The sequence below is a fragment of the Aulonocara stuartgranti genome (assembly GCF_965226115.1).
Source record: "Aulonocara stuartgranti genome assembly, chromosome: 19".
NCBI lineage: Eukaryota > Metazoa > Chordata > Actinopteri > Cichliformes > Cichlidae > Aulonocara > Aulonocara stuartgranti.
The window spans coordinates 8,615,698-8,636,875 of NC_138955.1; the positions used below are offsets into that span (position 1 = coordinate 8,615,698).

The window sequence follows — 21,178 nt, forward strand, 5'->3', positions numbered from 1 at the left end:
GGCACTTAACTGTGTGTGTCTGTAAATATTACAGCTTTTCTCAGCCTGTGATTTGGTCACAAAGCATTTCTTAAACTCAAAACAGAAGTACCTTAACAGCAGCTTTTGTTCTTCTTTTCTTTTTCCTTCAAACATTGTCTTATCAGATCTACTGCTATCCTGTAATTCAGCCTAAATTTCAAATTCATTACCACAGGCATAGTCTCAGTTAAAACTCTCGTGTTTGGATCAATGGCTTTGTTGGCTTCAACAACAGATGTCTTTTTTTGTGTGCAATGTTTTGTGATTTAAACACAGGTTAAAGTATTTCAATGCTCTGATTTATATCTACCCATAAATACTGAAGCACGATGTATTTAACCAGAATTTGTTAAACAAAATGTTTCTGTTTCTAGTGTGTCGCAGTTGTAGTGTTTGTTTTTGATGTGATTACTGTTTGCAAGTCAGCTGTGGAGTACATAGTGTTACTGGTGTTGAAGTGATGAATGTGGTGTTTGCCAATGAGCCTGACTATTACCATGTGTTTATCCCTGTGCTGAATGGATTGCTGTAGTTTGAGGACTTGGTTCTGCAGGTATGAAATCTAACTGTAGCATGCTTGTCTTAGCTCTCTGTCGTGCATGGTGTGTGTGTGTGTGGTTTGCATCATCTTTTTTTGTAGTGCTTATGTACTGGTTATAGGTTCTGCATTCATTAGTATTCAGTAGTCCATTTGCTAATATTCATTTGCATCTTTTTCATACGTCATCTGTCTTTCATCTTCATGTTGCTGCTCTCTGAAATGGCTTAAATTCAGTGTCCCAACCAGTGGCTGCAGATCTGGATTGGCTGTGTTTATGTTTTTTGTTTTTTTTTGTTTTTTTAAAGCATCTTATCATGTAAGCGTTTTGTTCTTTGGCTTGTTTGTTTTTGTTTGTTTTAAATTTAATTTGCAGTTTTCCATCTTAAAACCCTGAAACTGAATCAATCTTTCTGCCTCTGCAGGTTGAGAGCTTGCAAGGTGTTATCAAAGATAAGACCGAGGACTATTCTTCTTTGCTTGGAACCTGTCAGCAAGCCCAGTGCGATCTTGCAGAACGCAATGAGGAGATAGACAAGCTGGCCGGTCGAATCAGAGAGTTGGAGCAAGCGCTGCTCAACAGTGTAGAGAGTAACAGATGCGTCGGTCAACTGGAACAAGAACTTCAAAAAGCGAAGCTGAGAGAGCAGGAGCTTACACAAGTAAGGGCAAAGTGCACACTTTGAGTTCAGGTGAAGTGTTGGTGTGCATCCTCCCTCAAGAGTTAGCTGATGTTCTCGCTCTCTTTGTCAGGATAAACAGGCACTAGAGCAGCAGCAGCTGTCCAGCAGGCTTCAGATCTCAGCCCTGCAGTCCAAATTGGATGAGACGAGACACTGTTACCATGACAACATGCGTGACCCCACCCAGGAGCTTAAGGATGCCCTAGACACTGCTCAACAGAGTCTACAGAGCAAAGAGCAGGAGGTCTGTTAGGTTTTATGTAACGCTAGTTTTTAGTAGCTAAGAAGATTTGAGCAGATGTGTGGTGGCGGTTGTTGTTTGACACGTTTTGCTGTGCTGCCACCTTTTGGTTGGAAAAATGTTTGTGAGGTCTTAGTCAATCTTTTAAAGCCATAAGTCTGATTAGTTATCAGCAAATGCAGAACTTGAAAATTGTATTTTGGTTTTGATTTAAATAGTTACGTTGCATTTCTTAGGTTGAGGTTCTGCTTGGCCAGCTGGAGACCGTGCAGAGAGACTTGAATATAAAGGAAGCTGAAGTAAAACACCTCACACTACAGCTGGAGCTGCTGACTAATTCCAATGCAGCACATGTTAATGAGCTCCAAGAGCAAATTACTGCCCTGAAGGTAAGAAGTGGGATGTGTTTCTCAGATGACTAAACAATGTAACTGACCTAAAATATGTTACACTATACAGTTCAATACAATTCAATAAGTTGCGTTGGTCCAACATTTGTACTTTCATGTAAAACCATGACTGCAGCAAAGAATACTTGTGCCATAATTATATTGTCATCTCAGCTTTTGAAGACTTGGTTTTTTTTGTGAGTCTCCTCCCTTCCTGCGGTTACTTTACTGTAGCCTTAGCTTACTTGCACACTTCATGGCTGATAAAAGTAAGATGATTACTTGTTGCATTTACTTTTCTGTTGCTACATCAACTTCTATCAAGCCTGCTACGTCAGACTGCTACACCCAAACAAAGCCTGACTGAAATTTTTTTTTTAATTATTATTATTATTTTTAAATGTGACTGAGTGAAGCAGTGCAGATGGGAAGACTGTTTTATCTGCTGCTCTGAGCTAGCCCTGTACCGTGAATCACAGGTTTTTACAGTTTAAAACGCATCGATAACATTTTTTTAATTTTTTTAAATATCAGTTTTTCTGGTTTTTCAGCAGATTTATTTTTTCTCTATTTAATATTTCCTCAGTTACACTCATTATGGTTACTTGAAAAACAGTTGAATCTGAGGATAACTGATAATGCACCACCAATTCCAGGAAAATGTGTCTGCCCTGACGATACTTAAGGAGGAAAAGGAGCAACTTTGCAAAGAAGATGAAATGGATGAAGAGACGCTCCCTTCAGCACTTCTTCAGGAGAAAAACCACGAGATCGACCACCTCAACAGTGAACTCCAAAGACTGGAACAGGAACTTGAGAATACCAGCGATAACAAGGTCAGTGTAAACGCTAACTAAATATTTGAGTGCACATACCTGGTGAGGCCATGATTTATTTTTAATGGAATCGTTTTGATTGTTTTTTTGTTTTTTTTTGATAAAAGGTTCTGGAAGCTGAGCTTGAAGATCTGCGCTCACAGGTGGAACATCTTAAATCTGAAATCACAAGAGTGCGCCAAGACAAACAGGAAGAAGAGGAGCGCCTTCACGAGGTAATCAGTACGCTGCAAGCAGAACTCGCCACCCTGGGACCCAACCTGCATGAAGTCAGTGACTCTCAGGACGGTGACAGCATCAATCCTTCACCCGCCCCCAGCCCCGAACCTCAAAACGATACCATCCAAGAACAAGAGAAGAAAGCGGGGCCGAACAGCCTAAAGCATGAACTCAGCCTGACTCATTCTACCGCCTCCCGATCTCTTCGTTCTCGTATCAAGGCCCTTCAGAGTCAACTCGAGACTGCAGTGGCAGAGAAAGAGGGACTGGAACGATTACTGCTCACCCAGGAGGAAGAGTACAGAGGGCACGGGGAAGAATTTGGAAAGAGGCTAAAAGCTGAGAGAGAAAAGTCAGATGAAATCCAAAGTCTCCTCTCCCTGAAGGAAACTGAGCTGGAAGAGGTCACAGCCCAGCTAGAAGAGGAGAGGGAGAAGAGGAAGCTATCAGAGGAGGAGCGGAACGGCTGGAAAGTTCAAGCAGAAGAGGCGGGTACCCTGCAGGAGGAAAAAGCCCGCCTCAGCTCTCAGGTTTTGGAACTCCAGACTAATGAAGAGGAGAGGGTGCGAGAGATCAAAACTCTAAAAACAAAGGAGACTGAGATGGAAATGGAAATGGGCATCCTCAGAGAAAGCAGTCTCACTCTTGAGAGACAAGTCCAGGAGCTACGAGCAGAGGTGGTCGATATGGAGGAACAGGTGGCTCAGGAAAGGGCAAGAATTAAAACCCTGGAGACTGTGAAGGGGGAGCTTTCTGCTGAACGTGAGGCACTGAGGAGGAGAGAGGGCCAGCTCCAAGAGGAAATTGAAAAGCTACAACAGGAAGTGACTTCACTGAGAGCCCTCATCCAGGACCTGACAGTTAAGCTAAACGAAAACGAAACCAGTCAAGAAGAGGCTCCAAAGGAAGTGCTGGTAGGTGTTGGTTTAGTTTTAAAGAACAAACCTTATTATTGGCTCATTCACTTTGAACACAGCTATCTGTCATCAGTGATGGTCTAATTTGCGGATACGTCGGCCATATTTCTGTCTCCCGTAAACCTTTACTGTCTTTGTGTGTATGTACAATTGGAAGGTTGGTGGTTCGATCCCTGGCTGCTCTAGTCTGACACATTCATTGGAGTATGAACATGTGTGACTGTTGGATTAAAAGCATTTCAGCATAGGAAAAAAGTGCTTGTATGAATGGGTGAATGAGACACGTTTGTATAAACCGCTTTGAGTGCTGCAGGAGAGTAGAAAAGTGCTATACAAGAATCGCTCAATTTATCATTCAATCTGTAATAACCATATAATATTAAAATGTTTTAACTGTTTGAGTATTTCATTAAACAGAGCAGTAAAACATGCTCTAATCTTCAGTTTTTAAAATTGTAATAGTTTCACTGAACAAATCTGTTTATTGTCACTCAAAAGAGTTATTTTTCAAAAATGTCAGTTGTCCAGCAACCTCTTTAAAATTAAACAAGCCTCAGTACGAAACAGGAAATATTTTGCTGCTGCTTTTCTTTTTCTTTCCCCTCCGAAGCATACAGCTGTGCCGCAAGACCACATCTGGTTATAATTAGGGGCGTTGCTGTTGTGACGTGGCGCAGCACTGAGAGATAGCAAAATCTTGACCCGCACAGAGGAAGTGACATTAAAAAGAGGAAGCAGGAAGAAAATCTTTGGTAGCACTGGCTTTTAAAGCTGTGTTGCACTTTATTTTTCGTGTTTTGTTCTAACTTGGCAGGATGTGGTAAGAAAAGAGAGCATGACTTATTTAATGCACTGGTTACTTTGTAGCATGTCTCTGCATTTTATCGGAGCTTGTTGTTTTTGTTTTTTACTAGTTCACAGCTGCTTTTGGCAAATTTCTCTCTTCATGTTACATTGATGTAGTTGTTTGTAATGCGAGTGAAAGATTACAGCTTATGCAACAGATGCATACACTGACTATACTCAGTAAAATGCTGTTATATTTGAAAGTGTTTAAATCTGGTTATATAAGGTTTGTGTATGTTTTCTTTTTTTGGGGGGGGGGCTAAAGGAAAAGGGGTGTGATATGACACTTAATGTTTCTGTGGATGTCTTTCTTCCACTTCAGACCCATGCTGAGGAGACCTTGGCTAAAGCAGACACTGCCTTGAGACAAAAGGAGGTTGAGCTGTCCAAGCTCAAGGAAGAACATCAGGCTCTGAGGACAGAGCTGACTGCACTGAGACAGGGTCTGAGTACCAGTACAGAAAGGGCTGAAAAACTGCATGAGGAAGTTCAGGTGGGAATCGGAGTGGACCACACATTATCAGATAAGATGTATAGTGGTTTTAATGTGGTGGTCTGAGTGCTTGAAGCTTGACTGCTGCGTTTTAATGTCACAATTTCTCTGGCAGACCAAAGATCGTGCTCTCATTGACCTTGAAGCAGACAACCAACAACTGAAGGCAGAACTTCAAAGCGTTCAGGAGGACTTGGCTGCACAGGAGGAGGAATTGGCCTATCAGCAGAGAGAGCTGCAGCAGCTCCGACAGCAGGGCCAACAGGACACACTTCAGGGATACCCACATAAGGGTGAGCACTAAATAAGTCTTTGCACTGATTGTGTGAGGGTAAATATTGATTTATGATTATGTGCAAGCCTATAAAAAGCAATGACAATGGAAATCTATTTGACCTAGCCTTTTATGTTTACAAGGAACCGTGGAATTTGGGTTTTAAAATAAGAAATGCAAACTTTGTTTAAAACATGATTTATAGAGCCCCCTGAACATTTTAACAGAAACATGTTCTCATACTGATCTTTTTTTCTTTTCTTTCGCTGTCAGATATTTCTGTCGGAGCTTTCGAGGACATTGTGTCTCACCACGAAGACTCTCTGAGCTCTCCGGAGGTTTTAAGAAGACTCGAGTGCTCTGAGGACCGAATCCTTGAACGTTTCCACACCTCTGAGCTCAGTGGCTTGAATAACACAGGCCTGGACCTCCCCCAGGTCAAACCCTCTCCCAGGGTTGTAATGGAGCCTCCTTCACACTCCAGGACGATCACCCCAGACCCAGCTACACAGAGTTCCCACTCGCCACGCTCTGTGTCAGTGTCTGAGAACTACTCCATCCTCGATTCACTGGATGCCGATAAAGTATGTAGTTCGAGCTCAGATATGTAAACCATGTGTTCATTTCTTTTGGTTTCAGTTCTCACTCAGATTATTATGTTTTCTTGTTCACAGGTACGTGAATTAGAAGGACTTGACCTAACGACTCCTTCCTCACCACTTGGCTCCACCTCTTCCTTGTCGGCACCTGAATGGGCCAGTGACGGATATGGCAGCAGTGAGTATTTCCACACCTGTGACTTGTGAGGATTTTGAGTCACTTTTATATCTGGATATTCTGCATAAAGGCAGCTGAACGTCGCTGTTCTCCTCTTATTCAGATGTGAGTTCAGAACTGGGTGCTAGGCTGAGACTGGAGTTGGAGCAGACTGAGAGACTGGATGCTCAGTTTATTGAGTACCTCCGCTGTAGAGGAGTTGACCCCACCGCTAACACGGACAGTGCTGCGGGCAGTATGAGCTACAGTGATGATCTGTTGTCACCTGAGCTTCAGGTAGGCTTCACACACATTTGATAAACATGTTAAACTAACAAAAAGCCAGATTTTTCTTCACTTCACTTTCTTCACGCAGGGACTGTTGAAGAAAGTTTATCAAGAAAGCTGCAGAATTCTGACCTTGTCTCAGCGTCGTGTCAATCCATCAGCACAGTCACATGTGTTGGACTTAAAAGCCTGCTCACTGAGTCTGTCGCAGCATCATGCTGAAGATGGCTCTGCTGTACTGCACCACCAAGATAAATCATCTAATCCTCCCATGAGCTGGCAGCAGGAGAAGAGGGCATTGCAGGAGACTGTGATTGCACTCAGAGAGCTGCTCTGTCGAATGGCACAAAGACACTCCCAAGTGAGTTTCAAGCGCTGGTTCAAAATTTCTTCTATTTAAAGGATAATTTGTTTTAAATCGGTTATTGGCATGAAGATATTATTTTTCATTCAGGTGTAAGATGAGTTTAACTTAACATGGTGCATTAACTTACCTTGTATCTGTATAAATCTTTTTTTTTTTTTTTTCACCATCTTTCTCAGACTGATGACAGAGTTGACAGTAACTGGCACAGAGATCAATTGCAGACTGAACGACGGGATGAATCCCAACTGAGGGCAGAGCTGGAGGAGAGCCAGAAACAACTCAAATGTGCACATGACGCTCAGCAAGAGCAGAAGAACAAAACGATGTCGCTCAGGTATGTATTACCTGCTCAGAATACAGGCACTTAAACAGGCCTCCCCTGTGAATCAGCATTTTGCATATCAGATGGGTTTCAACTTCATTGTTGAGGCATGTTAAAGGGCCCCTTTCCTAAACTTTTTTTTTTTTTTTTTTTAATGTTTTAGTCTAAATGTAACTATGGTAAAGTTGGAAATGACCAATTTTCTTCAGGCTGACGATAGAAGAGGCTGAGGAAGCTTTGAGGAGAGAGCAGGCCAGAGTGTGTGAGCTTCAACAAGAACTGGAGCAGGAGAGGGCTCTAAGTCTGCGTAAAGGAAGGGAGGAGGAGGAAAGGAGAGAGGTAAGAGAGCACTAAAAATGGACACTACTAAAATTTTCTATTCGTACAGAAAACTTCAGTTCGCTACATTTGTAACATCACTACCCAATGTTTGTGTTTTTATGCAATGTACTCTGTCTAGAATGTACAGGTGTCTTCTGAGAAGCTGAGGTCAGAGGTCATGTCTCTAAAGGGGCAGGTGGAGCAGGAAAGGGTGGCCTGTAGCAACCTGAGACAAGAACTTCAGATTGAACAGTCCCGCTGTTTGCTGCTAGAGAAACGCCTGGAGGACACTCAGAAGGAGCTAGAAGATGAACGCAAACGTTCTTCCCAGCAACAAGAGCTCAGCTTGCAAGAAAAGACTCGTCAGGAGCTCCTGCTGACTGAAGCAGAAACTCGCTTGACTGAAATTCACTCGAAGCTTGCAGATTCTCACAGGAAGCTTGATGAAGAGCAAGACCGCTGCTCCAGGCAGGTGGATGAGCTCAGCCGTAGACATGATGCCGACGCTGCAAGAGACAGGAAGTTCATCTCGGACTTGCGCTCCCAGCTAGAGCAAGAGCGAAGGCAAGGGGAGGAGTTGGCAGCTGTGGCGGACAGACTGAGGGCAGAGTTACTACAGAGCAGGAGGCGATGGGAAGAAGAGGACAGAACGAGGAGGGAGGAGCTTCAGAAGGAGCAGGAAGCAGCCACCCGAAATCGTATCACAATTGAGACTCTGAAGGAGCAGAAACAGGAAGCAAACCAGGCTTTAGAGGTGGAGCGAGAGCAGTCCAGGCGCCAAGGGGTGGAACTCGCAGAGCTGAAGGAGAGACTCCGAGTGCTGAAGGACAAAGAGAGGGAGAGGGAGGAGCAGTGGGAAAGGGAAAAGAGGAAGGAGATGCAAGAGCAGATGGAAAGAGAGAGGCGACAGGAGAGGATCAACAGCAAACTGGTAAGATGCATCAGCCCAAATCTTCTCTAGTGTACTCACTGCCTATGCAAATCCATACAGACACATCATTGTGAACATTTCTGACTTTAGTGTGAGTTGGAGTTGTTGAGGCAGCAGGACCAGCAGCGTATGCAGGAGCTGCAGCGCACTCTGGCAGAGCTGGAAAGAGACGAGAGAGAGATGGCTGCTCAGCGCCTGTCTGGACAAACAGCGGGACAACAACGAGAAGCTGAACCTTTCCAGCACCCCCACACCAACCTCCATACTGATGGTGGCCAGGCAGGAGTGTTAAAGCAGCACCAGCAGGTATTCAAGTGCTTTAATCCCTATGAGGAATCCAAACTATTGTGACAAAGTTTTTCATTAGGATTACATTTTAGCACATGTAATCATTGCTAAATGAACTTTTTCTCACCTTAGACGCCGTCCAAGTCGTCTTCCAACCTGTTGGAGACGTTACTGAAGGAGAACTCTGAGTTGACAGAGCGTGTGACATCACTGAGCCAGGAGAGGGCCACTCTCAAACACAAACTCACCTGCCTGGAGCGACAACTGCGCCGCACAGAGAATGAGCTCGCCAAGGTCACCGCGGAAACCGAAAATAGGCCTGTCTACGACATATCCAGCCAGAGCAAGGTCAGTAGGCAGCACATCAGGATAAATTAGGGGTGTAATAACCATTTTTGCAACAGCTTTTCAAGAACAGATATTGACTCCAAAGGACCTAATTGCCATTTCTGGCTTCGCTGTACGCTGTTGGTTGTATAGGGATGAAATGTTGACAGCGTTTGCTTGATTTGCAGCTTCAGCGTTACTATGAGCGCTACCTGCGAGCTGAGAGCTTCAGGAAAGCTCTGGTGTACCAGAAGCGTTACTTGCTGCTGCTGATAGGAGGATTCCAGGAGTGTGAACAAGCCACGCTGTGTCTTATCGCTCACATGGGAGCTCGACCCTCACCCCCAGTCTCCTCCAAGCGTAGACCCCTCGGACGATTTAGGGCTGCAGTGCAAGTCATAATTGCGGTCTCAAGGTAAGAAATGTATCATCATATACATATTAGTTGTATTCCCTAGAAGGCAGAGATTATTAGTTAATTCCATGCACTTTTTCAGAATGAGGTTCCTGACGAGGAAATGGCAGAAAGCAATCCGAAGATTATCAACTGGGGTTGTCAATGGGCATGCTCCAGGTCAGCTCTGTCTACATAGTTTAGACTTGCGTGTATTATCCAAGTGAGTATGAGTGCATAGGTAATTTAATTTTATTGTTCCTGGCAGGGCCTAAAGCTGAAGTTTTAAGGCAGCAGCAGCCAAGATCAAATTCTGACCCGACGCAGATCCGAGACAGCAGCGCCATCTACATAGACACTCTGTCAGCGCTCGTCCCACCCAGCAAATCGCCCTTCAGGCTGCGCCACAGGTTTGGCCTCGCTTAGCAGATTTTATTAGAAACTGATATGATTCAATTAGTTTTTAGGTTTTTTTTCGTCTTCTTAAATACGCTTTCTACACTCTTCAGGTCACACTCCAGTACCCCTTTGGCCTCTGTACAATCAGGTGGAACAGCTCAGGATCCAGAACAATCCCTGACAGAATATATCCGTCATCTAGAGAAAGTCCAGCAGCGGTTGGTGGGAGCCAAGCAAGGTGAGTAGCATTTAGAATACGAAAGAGGGGAGAGGGGGGGGGGGTTATAAGGTATTCACTGCGAACACAGGGTGTATCCCTAATGGTAAGTTCATTGGTTTACAGGTGGGAACACTGTTGCTGTATGTCTGCTTGGCCATAGCAAACCATGACAGATTGAGCAGTGCACAGGCTTGAGAGAAAACACTGTGGTGATGGTCTTCAAACAGCTCAACACTGACAGCATTGGGTTTGCCTTATTGAGCACAATTTAAGGGGTTCTGAACACTTAATTTATTTGAATATCAAACTGGAAGATGTTTCAGGGCACTGGGATATAGCACTTGTACCAGCATCAGACTACACAATAGTAGCCTAGGAATGGCCCAAGTGTACTTTCAGTACACTCTAAAGAACACAAGATAATACTTGTAAACATGGAAAAGGGAGGAAAGAGTCACACAATCATCTCTCTTGGAAGTGCCCTAAACCAAATTAACCAACCAGCCACGAGACGGCTTTACTGACAAGTGACTAAATTGTATCGGGCTCTTTAAAATGACTTTCAGCTGCTCCCTGGTCACCACAGCAGGTTGCTCCACATGTTTGATTTGGCAAGGTTTTATGCCAGATGCCCTTCCCCGACATAACCCTGAAGGAGTTATGCCGGGGAGCTTTTGCCTGGGAAGCAAAAGCTTGCTGGTTCCCTACATAAAGGAGACCATGTTGGGCTTTTTGCATATATAAATGCACTTTGTGCTGTTGAAGAAACTCCCAGGTACCTGAAAATTCTGTTAAAATGTATTGCAGGCATGAGCATTCTAGTCTGCTTTGTCTGCCATTGAAAGAATTTGTGAATCTGACTGTGTGACTTAGCAACCCTCTAAAAAGATAAATGTTGTGTGAGCTGATCCTGGTGCTTCATGCATGTCTCCTAAATAAATCACCCTGTTTCTGGGAGATGTTTCCTATGCATTTTTATAGCCATTAGTCTGGTGCAAGTCAGTTAACCATTCAGAGATAGAGATATATATATTTTTTTTTTTCCCCCCCCCCCACCCCCACCCCCTGGGACCATACTGGTTTAAAAAAATGAAATAAAATTGTTTCCACATCCCACAAAACCTGTGCTCTATCATCTTCCAACCTAGTAAACAAGACTCATTTATCCCCACCCCCCAAAGAGGAAAGGAAACTACAGTCACCCTGTTCCCCTGATATGATTGGTTATCGGCAGCACTGGCTGCAAGAGAACGGGACTTGGCTGTACCTGAGCTGCTTGTCGCCCCTTTACCTATATGGGCCAGGTGAGTGTGAGTGTAACACACTCACTCCACTGAAGGACAAAGTAGCACAGTGCTCAGGGACTGACTTGTCACTAGTCACCGAGCACAGTCTATTACAGGGGATAACTTTGGTCTGGAAATGTACATGTCCTGCAGGGTTGTTCTATAAAATGGAATTCAAACGTATTAAATAATAATTTTTGAGAGACATGTCATGTGGTGTGCTGTGAGATCTGGCTGTCAATGCAGTGAGAAGCTAAGCTGTCAGAAATGTGATACTGAGGCATGATGATGCCATAATAAGTGATGATTCAAGATTTAAACCGTGGCTGAGCACATGGCAGAGCTTCCTGTCAACACGGTGAACGAGTTGAATGCATCTGGAAAAGTAGAACAAAGGAGGTACATAGTTACATCGAGTACAATGTCTGAAGCCCAGCTGGCTCTGTATGTGTGAAGAAAAGAGGTTAAGCTGGTGCAGTAGATGCATAACGTGGATGCAAAACCCTGCAGAGCATGAAGTCACTGAGTGGAATAGTTTATTCCATTTCAGCTACATTTGTTTTTATGTCTTGTTTTATTTAACTTTGTGTAAATGTTGAACTGTTTTGAGGTGCACTCTGAAATTTTGAGGGAATAGTGGCACATGCTCATCTACTTATCTCATAACTTTCGCCATCAATGCTCCTGTGCCTTACTGCTTTTAGTCTTAGAGCTAGAGATGCAGTTCTCTAACAAGAATTATGTCAGTGCTATTTTTCAGTACATTGTCATAATTTTAAAAGTCAAGTATTTTGTTTATTAACTAGTTGGAAAACTACTAAATAACTACTACGTTTACTGAAAGGAACTTCTAGTCAAGACCATTTTAAACTTTAGCTTGGTTCCTGTTTATGTAAGGTGCCAGTTTTGTTGCTGCATCTAATTTTTCTTCTTCTCCCCTTTCTGTAGGTTCATCTGGTCTCCTGCCTGATCCAAAGTAGCCTGAAATCTAAAGACTGAATCTGCCTGCATATTGTTTCAAAACTGCTCATGCCTTACATCTTGTAGAAATGTATAGAAATTATAAGTTTCCTGACTTTTATACTAAATTATTTTTTAATTATTTTTGGGGGGTAATTTTTCTATCCTGTGTACTGCCAATATTTTGAAAGTCACTCTTTATACACTGTTTCTCAAACACTGTTTGCTTTTTTTGTGCTCTGTAAATGGTGTTAATGTTCTCCACACGTGTTACTAAATGCACTAGTTTTATACTCTAAGTCTAAGATCTGTGCTAAACTTGTGCACCATTATAAAATGTAAACCACGTCCATGTTGTTTTTATCATAAAGTAAATAAAGTGTGACTATGAACCAGATGGAGTGTTTCTTGCAAAATCTCAAAACACAGGTATCCTGATAAATATTGAACAATGGCGGGGTGTTTTAGTTCTGTTTGTAGTCCACTGTTAGGCTTAATAAAGAGTTGATTTAAAACAGGAAGTTTTTAGTGCACAGAGTAAAGCAGTGAGCATTTTGGTATACTAAAGCTGTACAAAGGTAAATCCAGTCAGTAAGGAACTTCTAATTGGGTAGTTTTATTTTTGGTCTCTTTACATTTTCTACAAAAATAGGGATTTTTAAATACACATTATTACATTAGTAACAGAAACATCAGCCACTAAATCAACTATTAATGACAGCCACATTTGAGAGAGGTTAGAATACTGAGGTATTTGGGATTTTTTTTTTTTTTTTTCCGTATGCTGATTTAGTATTATGTAACAAAGAATGGACCTATGCTAGAGGTTTGCTGTCAGCTTTGTAAGAAGTAAATAACGCTGAAATTGTGATTTAGATTAAATGAAACCAATCTTTAAATAAATCTAAAGAAATCCATGCTCTAACTTCTCCCACTTGCTCTCCTAATGAGAAAGCTGCCAAAGATACCACTCCGTGATCAGGGGTTCGTTTGTTTATTATCTCCGCCACGATGCTTTATGTTTAGTATTTTATCTGTCGTCTTTAGACTTTACACTTTAGAACACCGCCCACTCGTTTTGTTTTGGTGTGTAAAACGTTTGCCCTTCGCAGAACGTCAACACGGAATGACGGACGTTGTTGGCGTTTCAGCACAGCGACGCTAATGCTAAGCTAAGCTAATGGTGGGCGGTGTGTCGTAGATTGCGGTTTGACATCTTGCCTGTGGAGAAATAGTCCTGGACCGCATTGAAAACGTCGTTACAATTTTCTCGTATTTGTCTGGGATGTATGGATGGATACTTGGCGGATTCTCGTCGCTGTTTGAGCCCATTACGGGGCAAAACCCCACGGAGTGGCCTGGGAAAGGTAGCGTTAGCGCAGAGGTACCCACGCGACCAGGCGTAAAAACAGCAGCTTGGCGGCAGGAGAGTCACTGCAGACCCGCTAAACGGAACTACCAGAGGTCGGTGATTGAAAATGGTCTATATTTTTTTCAGTCCTAAATAGTTCACACTTCGTTGGCCATTTAATCATTTGTTTGGATTGTTGAGGGCAGTCATTCACCCTTCCAGCTAGCTAACATTAAGTTTTGAGTTAACTTTAGATGGAATTTGTTTATTCACAGCAGGTGAATTTTAAAAAACTATTTTACTGAAGTTTGCTGACAGTATGTTTATAACGGTGTCAGTGGACACCCACATCACATTTAATATCAAGTACACTCATAGCGAAAGCGGAAGTAGTCTAAAACAAACTATTATGACCGTTCCAATATTAACTTATTTTTGTTTAAAATCCTATTTAAATCCAGTAGCTTGCTACTGTAGCACAGCACGGCAGACTTGAGAGTAATTTTAACTGATTTTGTAAGCCTGCTGGTAAAGGTCGCCCAATGATATCTGCATGGTTTTGTTTGGGTTCAGGCAGCACAGTCAGCAGTTTGTATATACTATCAGTACACAAACAAGCTCTAGAAAGACTGGAAAAGAAACAAATACAGTGGCATCATTGTAAATTTTGTTGGTAGAAAAAAGTATATGTTAAACTCTGAGAATTTGATACATTTTTTTTCTTGAAATGTATTTTTGTAATTTGTGAATGTGAGATTTATTTATTTATTTTTTTAAAATCTCTTTGCAAGATTATGTATTTTTGAAAACCACTCATTTCGAACCATTTTCTGTTATTACAGCGTGCATGTTGCAGAGAGTGTTTGCCAGAGTGAGCAAGTCGAAGTGAAAAGACGCAAAAGAGGTTTGTTAGAATATAAAACTGCTTAATATTTTTTGCTTCCTGACGTGGAATTCGGTGATCGTGATTTGTGGTGTCCTGTCTTTCAGATGTCGTCATCAGCTTCATGAAGAAGACTGTGGCTCGGGTAGCAGGTTTACTCAGACTGCGGAAATCACTGACGAGGTGTGAGAAGCCCAGATCTCATGAAGAAACACAGGTGAGTGCCCCGTCTGTGCTTCAGACGCATACATTTGGTATTGTTTGCTACAGTGTATCAGAGTTCATCGAATAGACAAGTACTGTAATGACTGGGAGTTCTAAGCTGAGGTGTAATGATAGGTAGACACACACCACTTCTTAGGGCGTTTTCACAGCTACTCTAAGGAGCTTGGAAAGAACAGCGTCTACACTTCTTTAAGTTGCTTCAAGATGTTTCACCTCTCATCCGAAAAGCTTCTTCAGTTCTAGGGTCAAAGGGTGGAGAGTCCCAGATGTAAGCCCCGTGGGAGTGTCCCCCAAGAGGGACAATGATCCTCTACCTAGTCAGACGACTCAAGGTGTTAAGATGGGTGTAGGTCACAATCAGCCAAGGTTTCGGGTGAGGTCATTGTGAAACCTAACCTAACCCCACCCTGTCATGTGATTTCCTGAGGTTAGATGGCCCAGGATGTGAGTAGGCGTTAAGGCGTCTGGGAAGGGATCTCAGAACTGGATTATAGATGGCAGACAGTTGGTGCCGTAAGCAACCGCCTCTGTTCAAAGGTGGTCGTTCACAGTGGACGTAAATGGCTTCTTTCACTCCTCTTTCAAACCATCTGTCTTCTCTGTCCAAAATGTGAACATTGTCATCCTCGAAAGAGTGACCTTTTTCTTTTAGATGTACAGTAGATAGACAGCCGAGTCTTGTCCCATGGAGGTGGCTCTTCTTTCCAAGCTCCTTGAAGTACGATGACCTGGATGTCTGAGAACCTTTACAGACAAAAAAAATGTCCCATAAGCCTTGCATTCTGGGATGCAGCAAGGTACTATAGATGTGCAGAGGGTCTGTACAGGCTAGCAACTAGCTGTGAAATGAATGTCAAGTCTCCATGTTGTCAAATAATCCAGAACACAGGCCCTTCTTCCTGTATTTACTTTTGTTGCTCCCACCCCAGACACATCTGGCCAATAGGACAGAAAATTCTCACATGGTTTGTAGTCACGCATATTGGTTCACTTGGAGCTCACTCAGATTTTCTATGTGAAAACAAACCAAATCACAGGGAAAAGCTACAAGTTAACAAACTCATCAAGTGATTCGGACCTTTATGGAGGAGCGATTATGGCTAATTTAGGCAAAACAACACTTTAAGTCTTTTGGGAGTCTCTTTGTGAGATGTGATGCATACTACATGTGCTGCTTTATCCATGTGGATACATACAGTTTCATAGCTAACTTTATTTATCCGTGTAACTCTCTGTAATTCCATTGAATTTCCTCTGTTGATCCAGCCTGTCGCTCTAATGGGCATAGATGAGCTCCACACCTCATGGCTGAACAGTACTGAATGGAGAATGGGTAAGCGAAGATGGACCTTTTAGTGCACAATTCATGATTATACTCACGTCACTGTGTTTCAACCAAGCTTGTCAGTGCAGAATGATCTCATCCTTATACCCAATGTCATTTGTTTTGATGTTCTTTCTTCAAAGATAAACCAGTAGCTGGAGGTAATGAGAGTCAGGGAAAGAATCCTTTTCAGAGCTCTTTACCTCCTTTAATGAGGAAATACAGGCAAGTGATTCAGTACTGGAGATTTATGTAAAGTACAAGTCATCCAGTACCTTTTTTTTAGCCTTTGTGCTTGCAGTCTTCAGGCTGTTCTTTTTCTTTTATGTTACCACCTATTGAAAACGGGTCCCATGCTAATCTACCTCCCTCTTTTTATTTTAATCCAGTGGGACAACGCTCCCTGTAGGGCTTCCAGACAGAGCAAAGGACAGGGAGAGGAGAGGATCCCTCCAGCTGCTGTCCTCAAGGCCTGTGCTCAGGGTGGGAAATGCTAATCCTGACCCAACATGCAATGGCTTTGGACACAACCGCTGCTACAAGCCCAGTCTTACTGTGGAAGAGGTAAATTAGTCAGTTATTTGTATATATGAAATTATACTTAAATTCCACTTTTCCCCACCTCACAGTGCCAATAATCAAACTTTAAAAGTATGAACCTCTGCACGTTCATTTCTGATATTTTTGGTGTCTTCAGGCCATAAAGCAGAATAATAAGGAGCACTACAGGCGGCTGCTGGAGATGGTGACAGAGAAATACAGCAAAAGCCAGCCACTACCTTTTAACCAATCAAAACCACAAGAGTTAGTATTAGCTTTGATTTTTATGTGTTTTTTTTTCTTTTCATTTTAATATTTCCATTGGCCATGAGCTAATAAGTGGCTTATTTTGTATTTATCCTCAGAGATCCGTTGTCACAGGTTGATCACAAAACTGCTGCTTCAGTAAAAACTTTTGAATCAGTACACAGGAAGACGGGACAGATAGGTGGGGCACTCGGCTATCCATTACAGACAAAGCTGATTTGTTTTTATTCATTGTTGACGATTACAACTAATTGCAGATTGTTATTAGTTTAACTTCACCCTTTTTTGTAATCTATAAATAATTTTGTCAATAACACATGATCAAATATCAATTAATGAATATAATTCTTTTGTAAGGTTACAAGTGGCTTTTACTTGAAAAAACAACTTTAACAATCACAGAATTGTCCAGATACTTAGTTGGGGGGATGGTGTGTTGATTAAATCATGACTGTTTGATCTCTGGTTTATTTGTAATATTTTATTAGAATAAATAAAGCCTTTCATATCACACAGTCACTTCACCCAAAGTAGGTTTAAATGCATGTATACATATTGATCAGTAAACATGTTGCAGTGACTCTTCTGTTCATGGTTTATGGTTTATTTCACAGCTGCTGCAAGTCTATTTACATGGAGAAATGCATCTGCGGCTAACGACAGGTTGGTGCGGTGCTATTTTTATTTAAACGACTGCGTCATGCATAACGAGGAATGATTGCTTTAACTTCTTTTATGCGACTCGTCTTCAGCAGGGGGAGTTTCACCTTTAGTAAGCCAATTAGTGGACCCTTTGAGGACCCACAGCCTGTTGGATATATAAAGGTAGTCACTCCTCCTCTTCTCTGACATGCCACAGCATGGATACGAGTCTGTCCTGTCCATAATCTTGACCTGTGTTGCAGCAGAAACATCCAGCAGATTTGGATCTTTCTACAGAGGTAGCTACTCGCCTCAACCTCGTGGACAGAGACGCTCCTGCTGTCGGTCTGCCTGACACACATTCTGCACATACAAGGCACAGTGAGGAAGACATACCCAGACTGACCAAGGTAAGAGTCTGTGTTTAATGTGGACTTTTTATGCTGAGATTATTTATTTATTTATTTTTAATGTGTATATTGTCTGTGTGTGTGTAGGAAATGGCAGCAGAGGTGAGTGGAGCTTTGGCTCAAAGTGATCCCAACCGTGTCCTGAGTGCAGCTTTCAAACTTCGCATCACACAGCGAGACCTGGGTACACTACAAGAAGGCAGCTGGCTCAACGATGAGGTGAGAAAGTAGAAATGCTGGAAAGGTTTTTAAATAGAATAAATTTCATGGTTATTTTAGACAGTTATTTAATCTAAAAGCTCTTGAAAACTTCACAAAAAAGTACACAGCACAAAAAGTCAAAAACAGGACAAGAGCAAGTTTTGCACAAAAACAATGGAGGAAACAATCATGTCTGTATTTACCTTGATTTTCTTGTTTTCATAATTGTTAGATAATTGTTGTTAGTTAATGTGAGTGCTTGATTTTTATTGTGTGACGCATAATTTTATTTATCATGCCCAGGCCAGGCAGCCTTATAAGGCACCAGTGACAAAGGAGCTGAGCCAGTGGACTAACTAGATATTCTTTATTAATCATAGGGGCAGTACAAAAGAAGGTGTAATTCATTCTCAACCTCTCATAATCCCCATAGCCTCTTGCCATCCTAGAGTTCAACAGTGATGTTTGGCATAATTTGAATACATCTTCACAATTTTGGCGTTAACAAAATATCTTAAGTATTTGTCTTATATGTTTATCTTTCTTCAAATTTGATTCACATTGCTACTAAAATGTCATTGTAGAGATACTGTAGTGGTTCAGCTTCCTCAAAAACACCAAAGAGCTCCACAGCATTCTTTAAATCCCTGTTTTTTGCAGCATAATTTAATATAGAGTTATCACATGCATCATGCATTTGTGTCCTAAGAAAAACCCAACATGTCAGCTAAATCTAGCAGCTTCATAGTTCGTAAATGCATCAAGATATTTGTGTCTGATCCAGTGTTACAGGCCAGAGGTTTCTTGCTTCTTAGTGTGCCTTTTTTCCCTAAAATTAAAATTCTTACTTATTTAATTATGTTTGTAGCTGACCATCATCTATAGCACTAGCTGTTTAATACATTTAATGTCTTACAAATTATCTTCAGACTCAACCAGTATGGTAATATCATCTGCATACAATCAAATGCCCAGGGCGAAATCACCCATATAAATTGGATTCCTTAATTCTAAGAGCTAAATAAATTGTACACAGGGTAGGAGAAAGAACATCACCTTAATGCCAAAGAGTGTTAAACCAACCAGTATGCATATTATTAATTAATTGCATGTATAAATACTAATTTGTTATTTTGTTGTAAATGTTTTGTTAAAAAAAAGCTGTAGACTCAGATTATTCAATGTGTGTCTTTAATGAGTGTTTATGTATGGCATGTTTTATATTACAATTTTTGTGTTCTCCACCAAGGTGATGAACTTCTACCTTTCCCTGATTATGGAGCGAAGCTCTGGTGAAGCAGGGCGATTAAAAGTCTACTCCTTCAGCACCTTCTTCTTCCCAAAGCTGAGGGGTGGAGGAGGCGGGCAGGCTGGAGGACACGCTGCTGTGAAGCGCTGGACCAAAGCTGTCGACCTCTTCACGTTTGACCTCATTCTGGTCCCTCTGCATCTAGGCGTCCACTGGGCATTGGCTGTGAGTCACTTTGGATCTACCAGTTTTTGACTTGCTCTGCCTAAAAATACCTGTAATATTGCAAAGGCTCACTCTGTACATCTAAACTGTGATCAGTATTTTTGCCAGTCATTGTCACAAATCAAATGTTTGCACTGTTTTTATTCCAGAGAAGCAGAAGTGCACATTTTAATCGCTCACCTTTTTCTTTGCAGGTGATAGATTTTCGGTCAAAGACAGTGAAGTCTTATGACTCGATGGGCCGGAGACACGATGACATCTCGAGTCTTTTACTGTGAGTCGTCAATTTTCTCTTAAGCTCCATTTTACTGGCTACGTTAGACATGTTTTCACTATAGATTTGTTTTTACTGAAGCATTATAAATGATGTAATTGTGCTGATTTTTCAGACTCTACCTTATAGAGGAGCACAAAGCAAAAAAGGGTAGAGAGCTCGACTGCACCAAATGGACTGTTGGAAGCTTGAAAGCTAGTGTAAGTCTGTGATGAATGAAGTAACACTTCAAATGTGTCATTCCTCACAGTGAAATTAATGACTCTGTATTATGCATGTAGGAGATTCCCCAGCAGAAAAATGGAAGCGACTGCGGTGTTTTTGCCTGTAAATATGCTGACTATATCGCAAGAGGACAGCCCCTTACCTTTAAACAGGTGTGTATTCTGAAATCCCTGCCTTTCTTGGCACATTGCAGCATATCAGTGAATTGGTGTGAAACCATGTATGAAAGTCCAATTTAAATATACATATGAACAGATAACAAACGATATACGAATAACATCTGCTTCTTACTTTACAGTGCCACATGCCTCTCTTCAGGAAGTTGATGATTTGGGAAATTCTTCATCAGAAGCTGCTATAGAATAGAAGGGTCGCATCCATTGTTAATGGCCTACCAGAAGAGACTGAGTCAGTGGGAACAACCTCTCGTGTACAGTGACTACATGTGAAGTAAGAGAAGAATAAATGGGCCAAAGAAGTGGACTTTACCGACTGAGATCTAACCCAGTCTCGCTCTCCAGATCTGGAGTAACAAACACTAGTCTTAAGAGTTAATTGTTGCTTATCGTGTCAGGGACATGTAAACATTTTGTATTCTCTGAGTTGTAATTAGAGACAGTATTTGTAACAAGTGTGTGTCTTAAAGAAACTTTGGCACTACTGACTGAATGACTTGTTATTGATTGTGTTTCCTTATTGTTTGAAGTGCTGCTTGAAGTGCCTTAAGTCTTCTCACACTGAGCTCGGCATAGTTTTTTTTTGTTTTTGTTTTTTTCCCTTCAGTTGGGAAATTTGTTATTTACAACCCAACAATCTAGGTGTAGTTTACCCCTCCCAGCTATGATCAGAGTGGACAGCAGATGACTGGGGTGAAACTTAATCTTTTTCTAAAAATATAGACAATGGCAATTAAAATACCTCCTCCAGACATTTGTCTGACAAAACGTGCATGATTGAGTGCTTGTCGTAATGACAAGATGTATGATTCCCGATTATTTATGACTGGATGAGTGTATTTTGGAGTGTCTGTGTATAGTTTTTTTTTT

General features: G+C 41.8%; 2 protein-coding genes across 6 annotated transcripts in view; both read left to right on the forward strand.

Annotated features, from left to right (window-relative positions):
- pcnt (pericentrin) overlaps window positions 1-12,708 on the forward strand; it is a 34,019-nt gene extending 21,311 nt beyond the window's left edge. For 2 of the 4 annotated variants that reach the window (XM_082516584.1, XM_082516586.1), the window contains 23 exons: window positions 554-574; window positions 985-1,221; window positions 1,313-1,486; window positions 1,720-1,872; window positions 2,529-2,708; window positions 2,816-3,841; window positions 5,013-5,183; window positions 5,299-5,476; window positions 5,731-6,041; window positions 6,132-6,234; window positions 6,338-6,510; window positions 6,590-6,862; window positions 7,045-7,202; window positions 7,400-7,529; window positions 7,651-8,442; window positions 8,533-8,748; window positions 8,863-9,078; window positions 9,246-9,472; window positions 9,555-9,631; window positions 9,720-9,861; window positions 9,961-10,088; window positions 11,219-11,374; window positions 12,305-12,708. In XM_082516584.1, coding sequence (XP_082372710.1) covers window positions 554-574; window positions 985-1,221; window positions 1,313-1,486; window positions 1,720-1,872; window positions 2,529-2,708; window positions 2,816-3,841; window positions 5,013-5,183; window positions 5,299-5,476; window positions 5,731-6,041; window positions 6,132-6,234; window positions 6,338-6,510; window positions 6,590-6,862; window positions 7,045-7,202; window positions 7,400-7,529; window positions 7,651-8,442; window positions 8,533-8,748; window positions 8,863-9,078; window positions 9,246-9,472; window positions 9,555-9,631; window positions 9,720-9,861; window positions 9,961-10,088; window positions 11,219-11,374; window positions 12,305-12,336 — 5,274 coding nt within the window. In that variant the 3' untranslated portion in view covers window positions 12,337-12,708. The remainder of the gene's footprint in view (window positions 1-553; window positions 575-984; window positions 1,222-1,312; window positions 1,487-1,719; window positions 1,873-2,528; window positions 2,709-2,815; window positions 3,842-5,012; window positions 5,184-5,298; window positions 5,477-5,730; window positions 6,042-6,131; window positions 6,235-6,337; window positions 6,511-6,589; window positions 6,863-7,044; window positions 7,203-7,399; window positions 7,530-7,650; window positions 8,443-8,532; window positions 8,749-8,862; window positions 9,079-9,245; window positions 9,473-9,554; window positions 9,632-9,719; window positions 9,862-9,960; window positions 10,089-11,218; window positions 11,375-12,304) is intronic. The other 2 variants (XM_082516587.1, XM_082516585.1) reach the window with 2 other exon arrangements.
- Window positions 12,709-13,274: 566 nt separating this feature from the next.
- On the forward strand, window positions 13,275-20,796 carry senp2 (SUMO specific peptidase 2). 2 transcript variants are annotated; one of them, XM_082516688.1, is made up of 17 exons: window positions 13,275-13,780; window positions 14,510-14,571; window positions 14,658-14,767; window positions 16,042-16,108; window positions 16,243-16,324; window positions 16,489-16,663; window positions 16,797-16,903; window positions 17,005-17,087; window positions 17,521-17,569; window positions 17,659-17,731; window positions 17,815-17,958; window positions 18,046-18,177; window positions 19,409-19,633; window positions 19,828-19,907; window positions 20,023-20,107; window positions 20,189-20,284; window positions 20,431-20,796. In XM_082516688.1, exons 1-17 carry the CDS (start codon window positions 13,602-13,604, stop codon window positions 20,491-20,493), a joined length of 1,812 nt encoding a protein of 603 aa, XP_082372814.1. In that variant the 5' UTR covers window positions 13,275-13,601; the 3' UTR covers window positions 20,494-20,796. The 2 variants fall into 2 exon arrangements, with proteins under 2 accessions (XP_082372814.1, XP_082372813.1); XM_082516687.1 differs by having other exon boundaries at window positions 13,276-13,780; window positions 17,812-17,958.
- The last annotated feature ends 382 nt before the right edge of the window (window positions 20,797-21,178 follow it).

Bases quoted from the DNA above. Each gene is read 5' to 3' on its own strand.
- senp2 (XM_082516687.1), top strand. From the start codon at position 13,602: ATGTATGGATGGATACTTGGCGGATTCTCGTCGCTGTTTGAGCCCATT. The intron at 17,959-18,045 runs GTAAGAGTCTGT...GTGTGTGTGTAG, and splicing joins ACATACCCAGACTGACCAAG to GAAATGGCAGCAGAGGTGAG. The intron at 19,634-19,827 runs GTGAGTCACTTT...TTTTCTTTGCAG, and splicing joins GCGTCCACTGGGCATTGGCT to GTGATAGATTTTCGGTCAAA.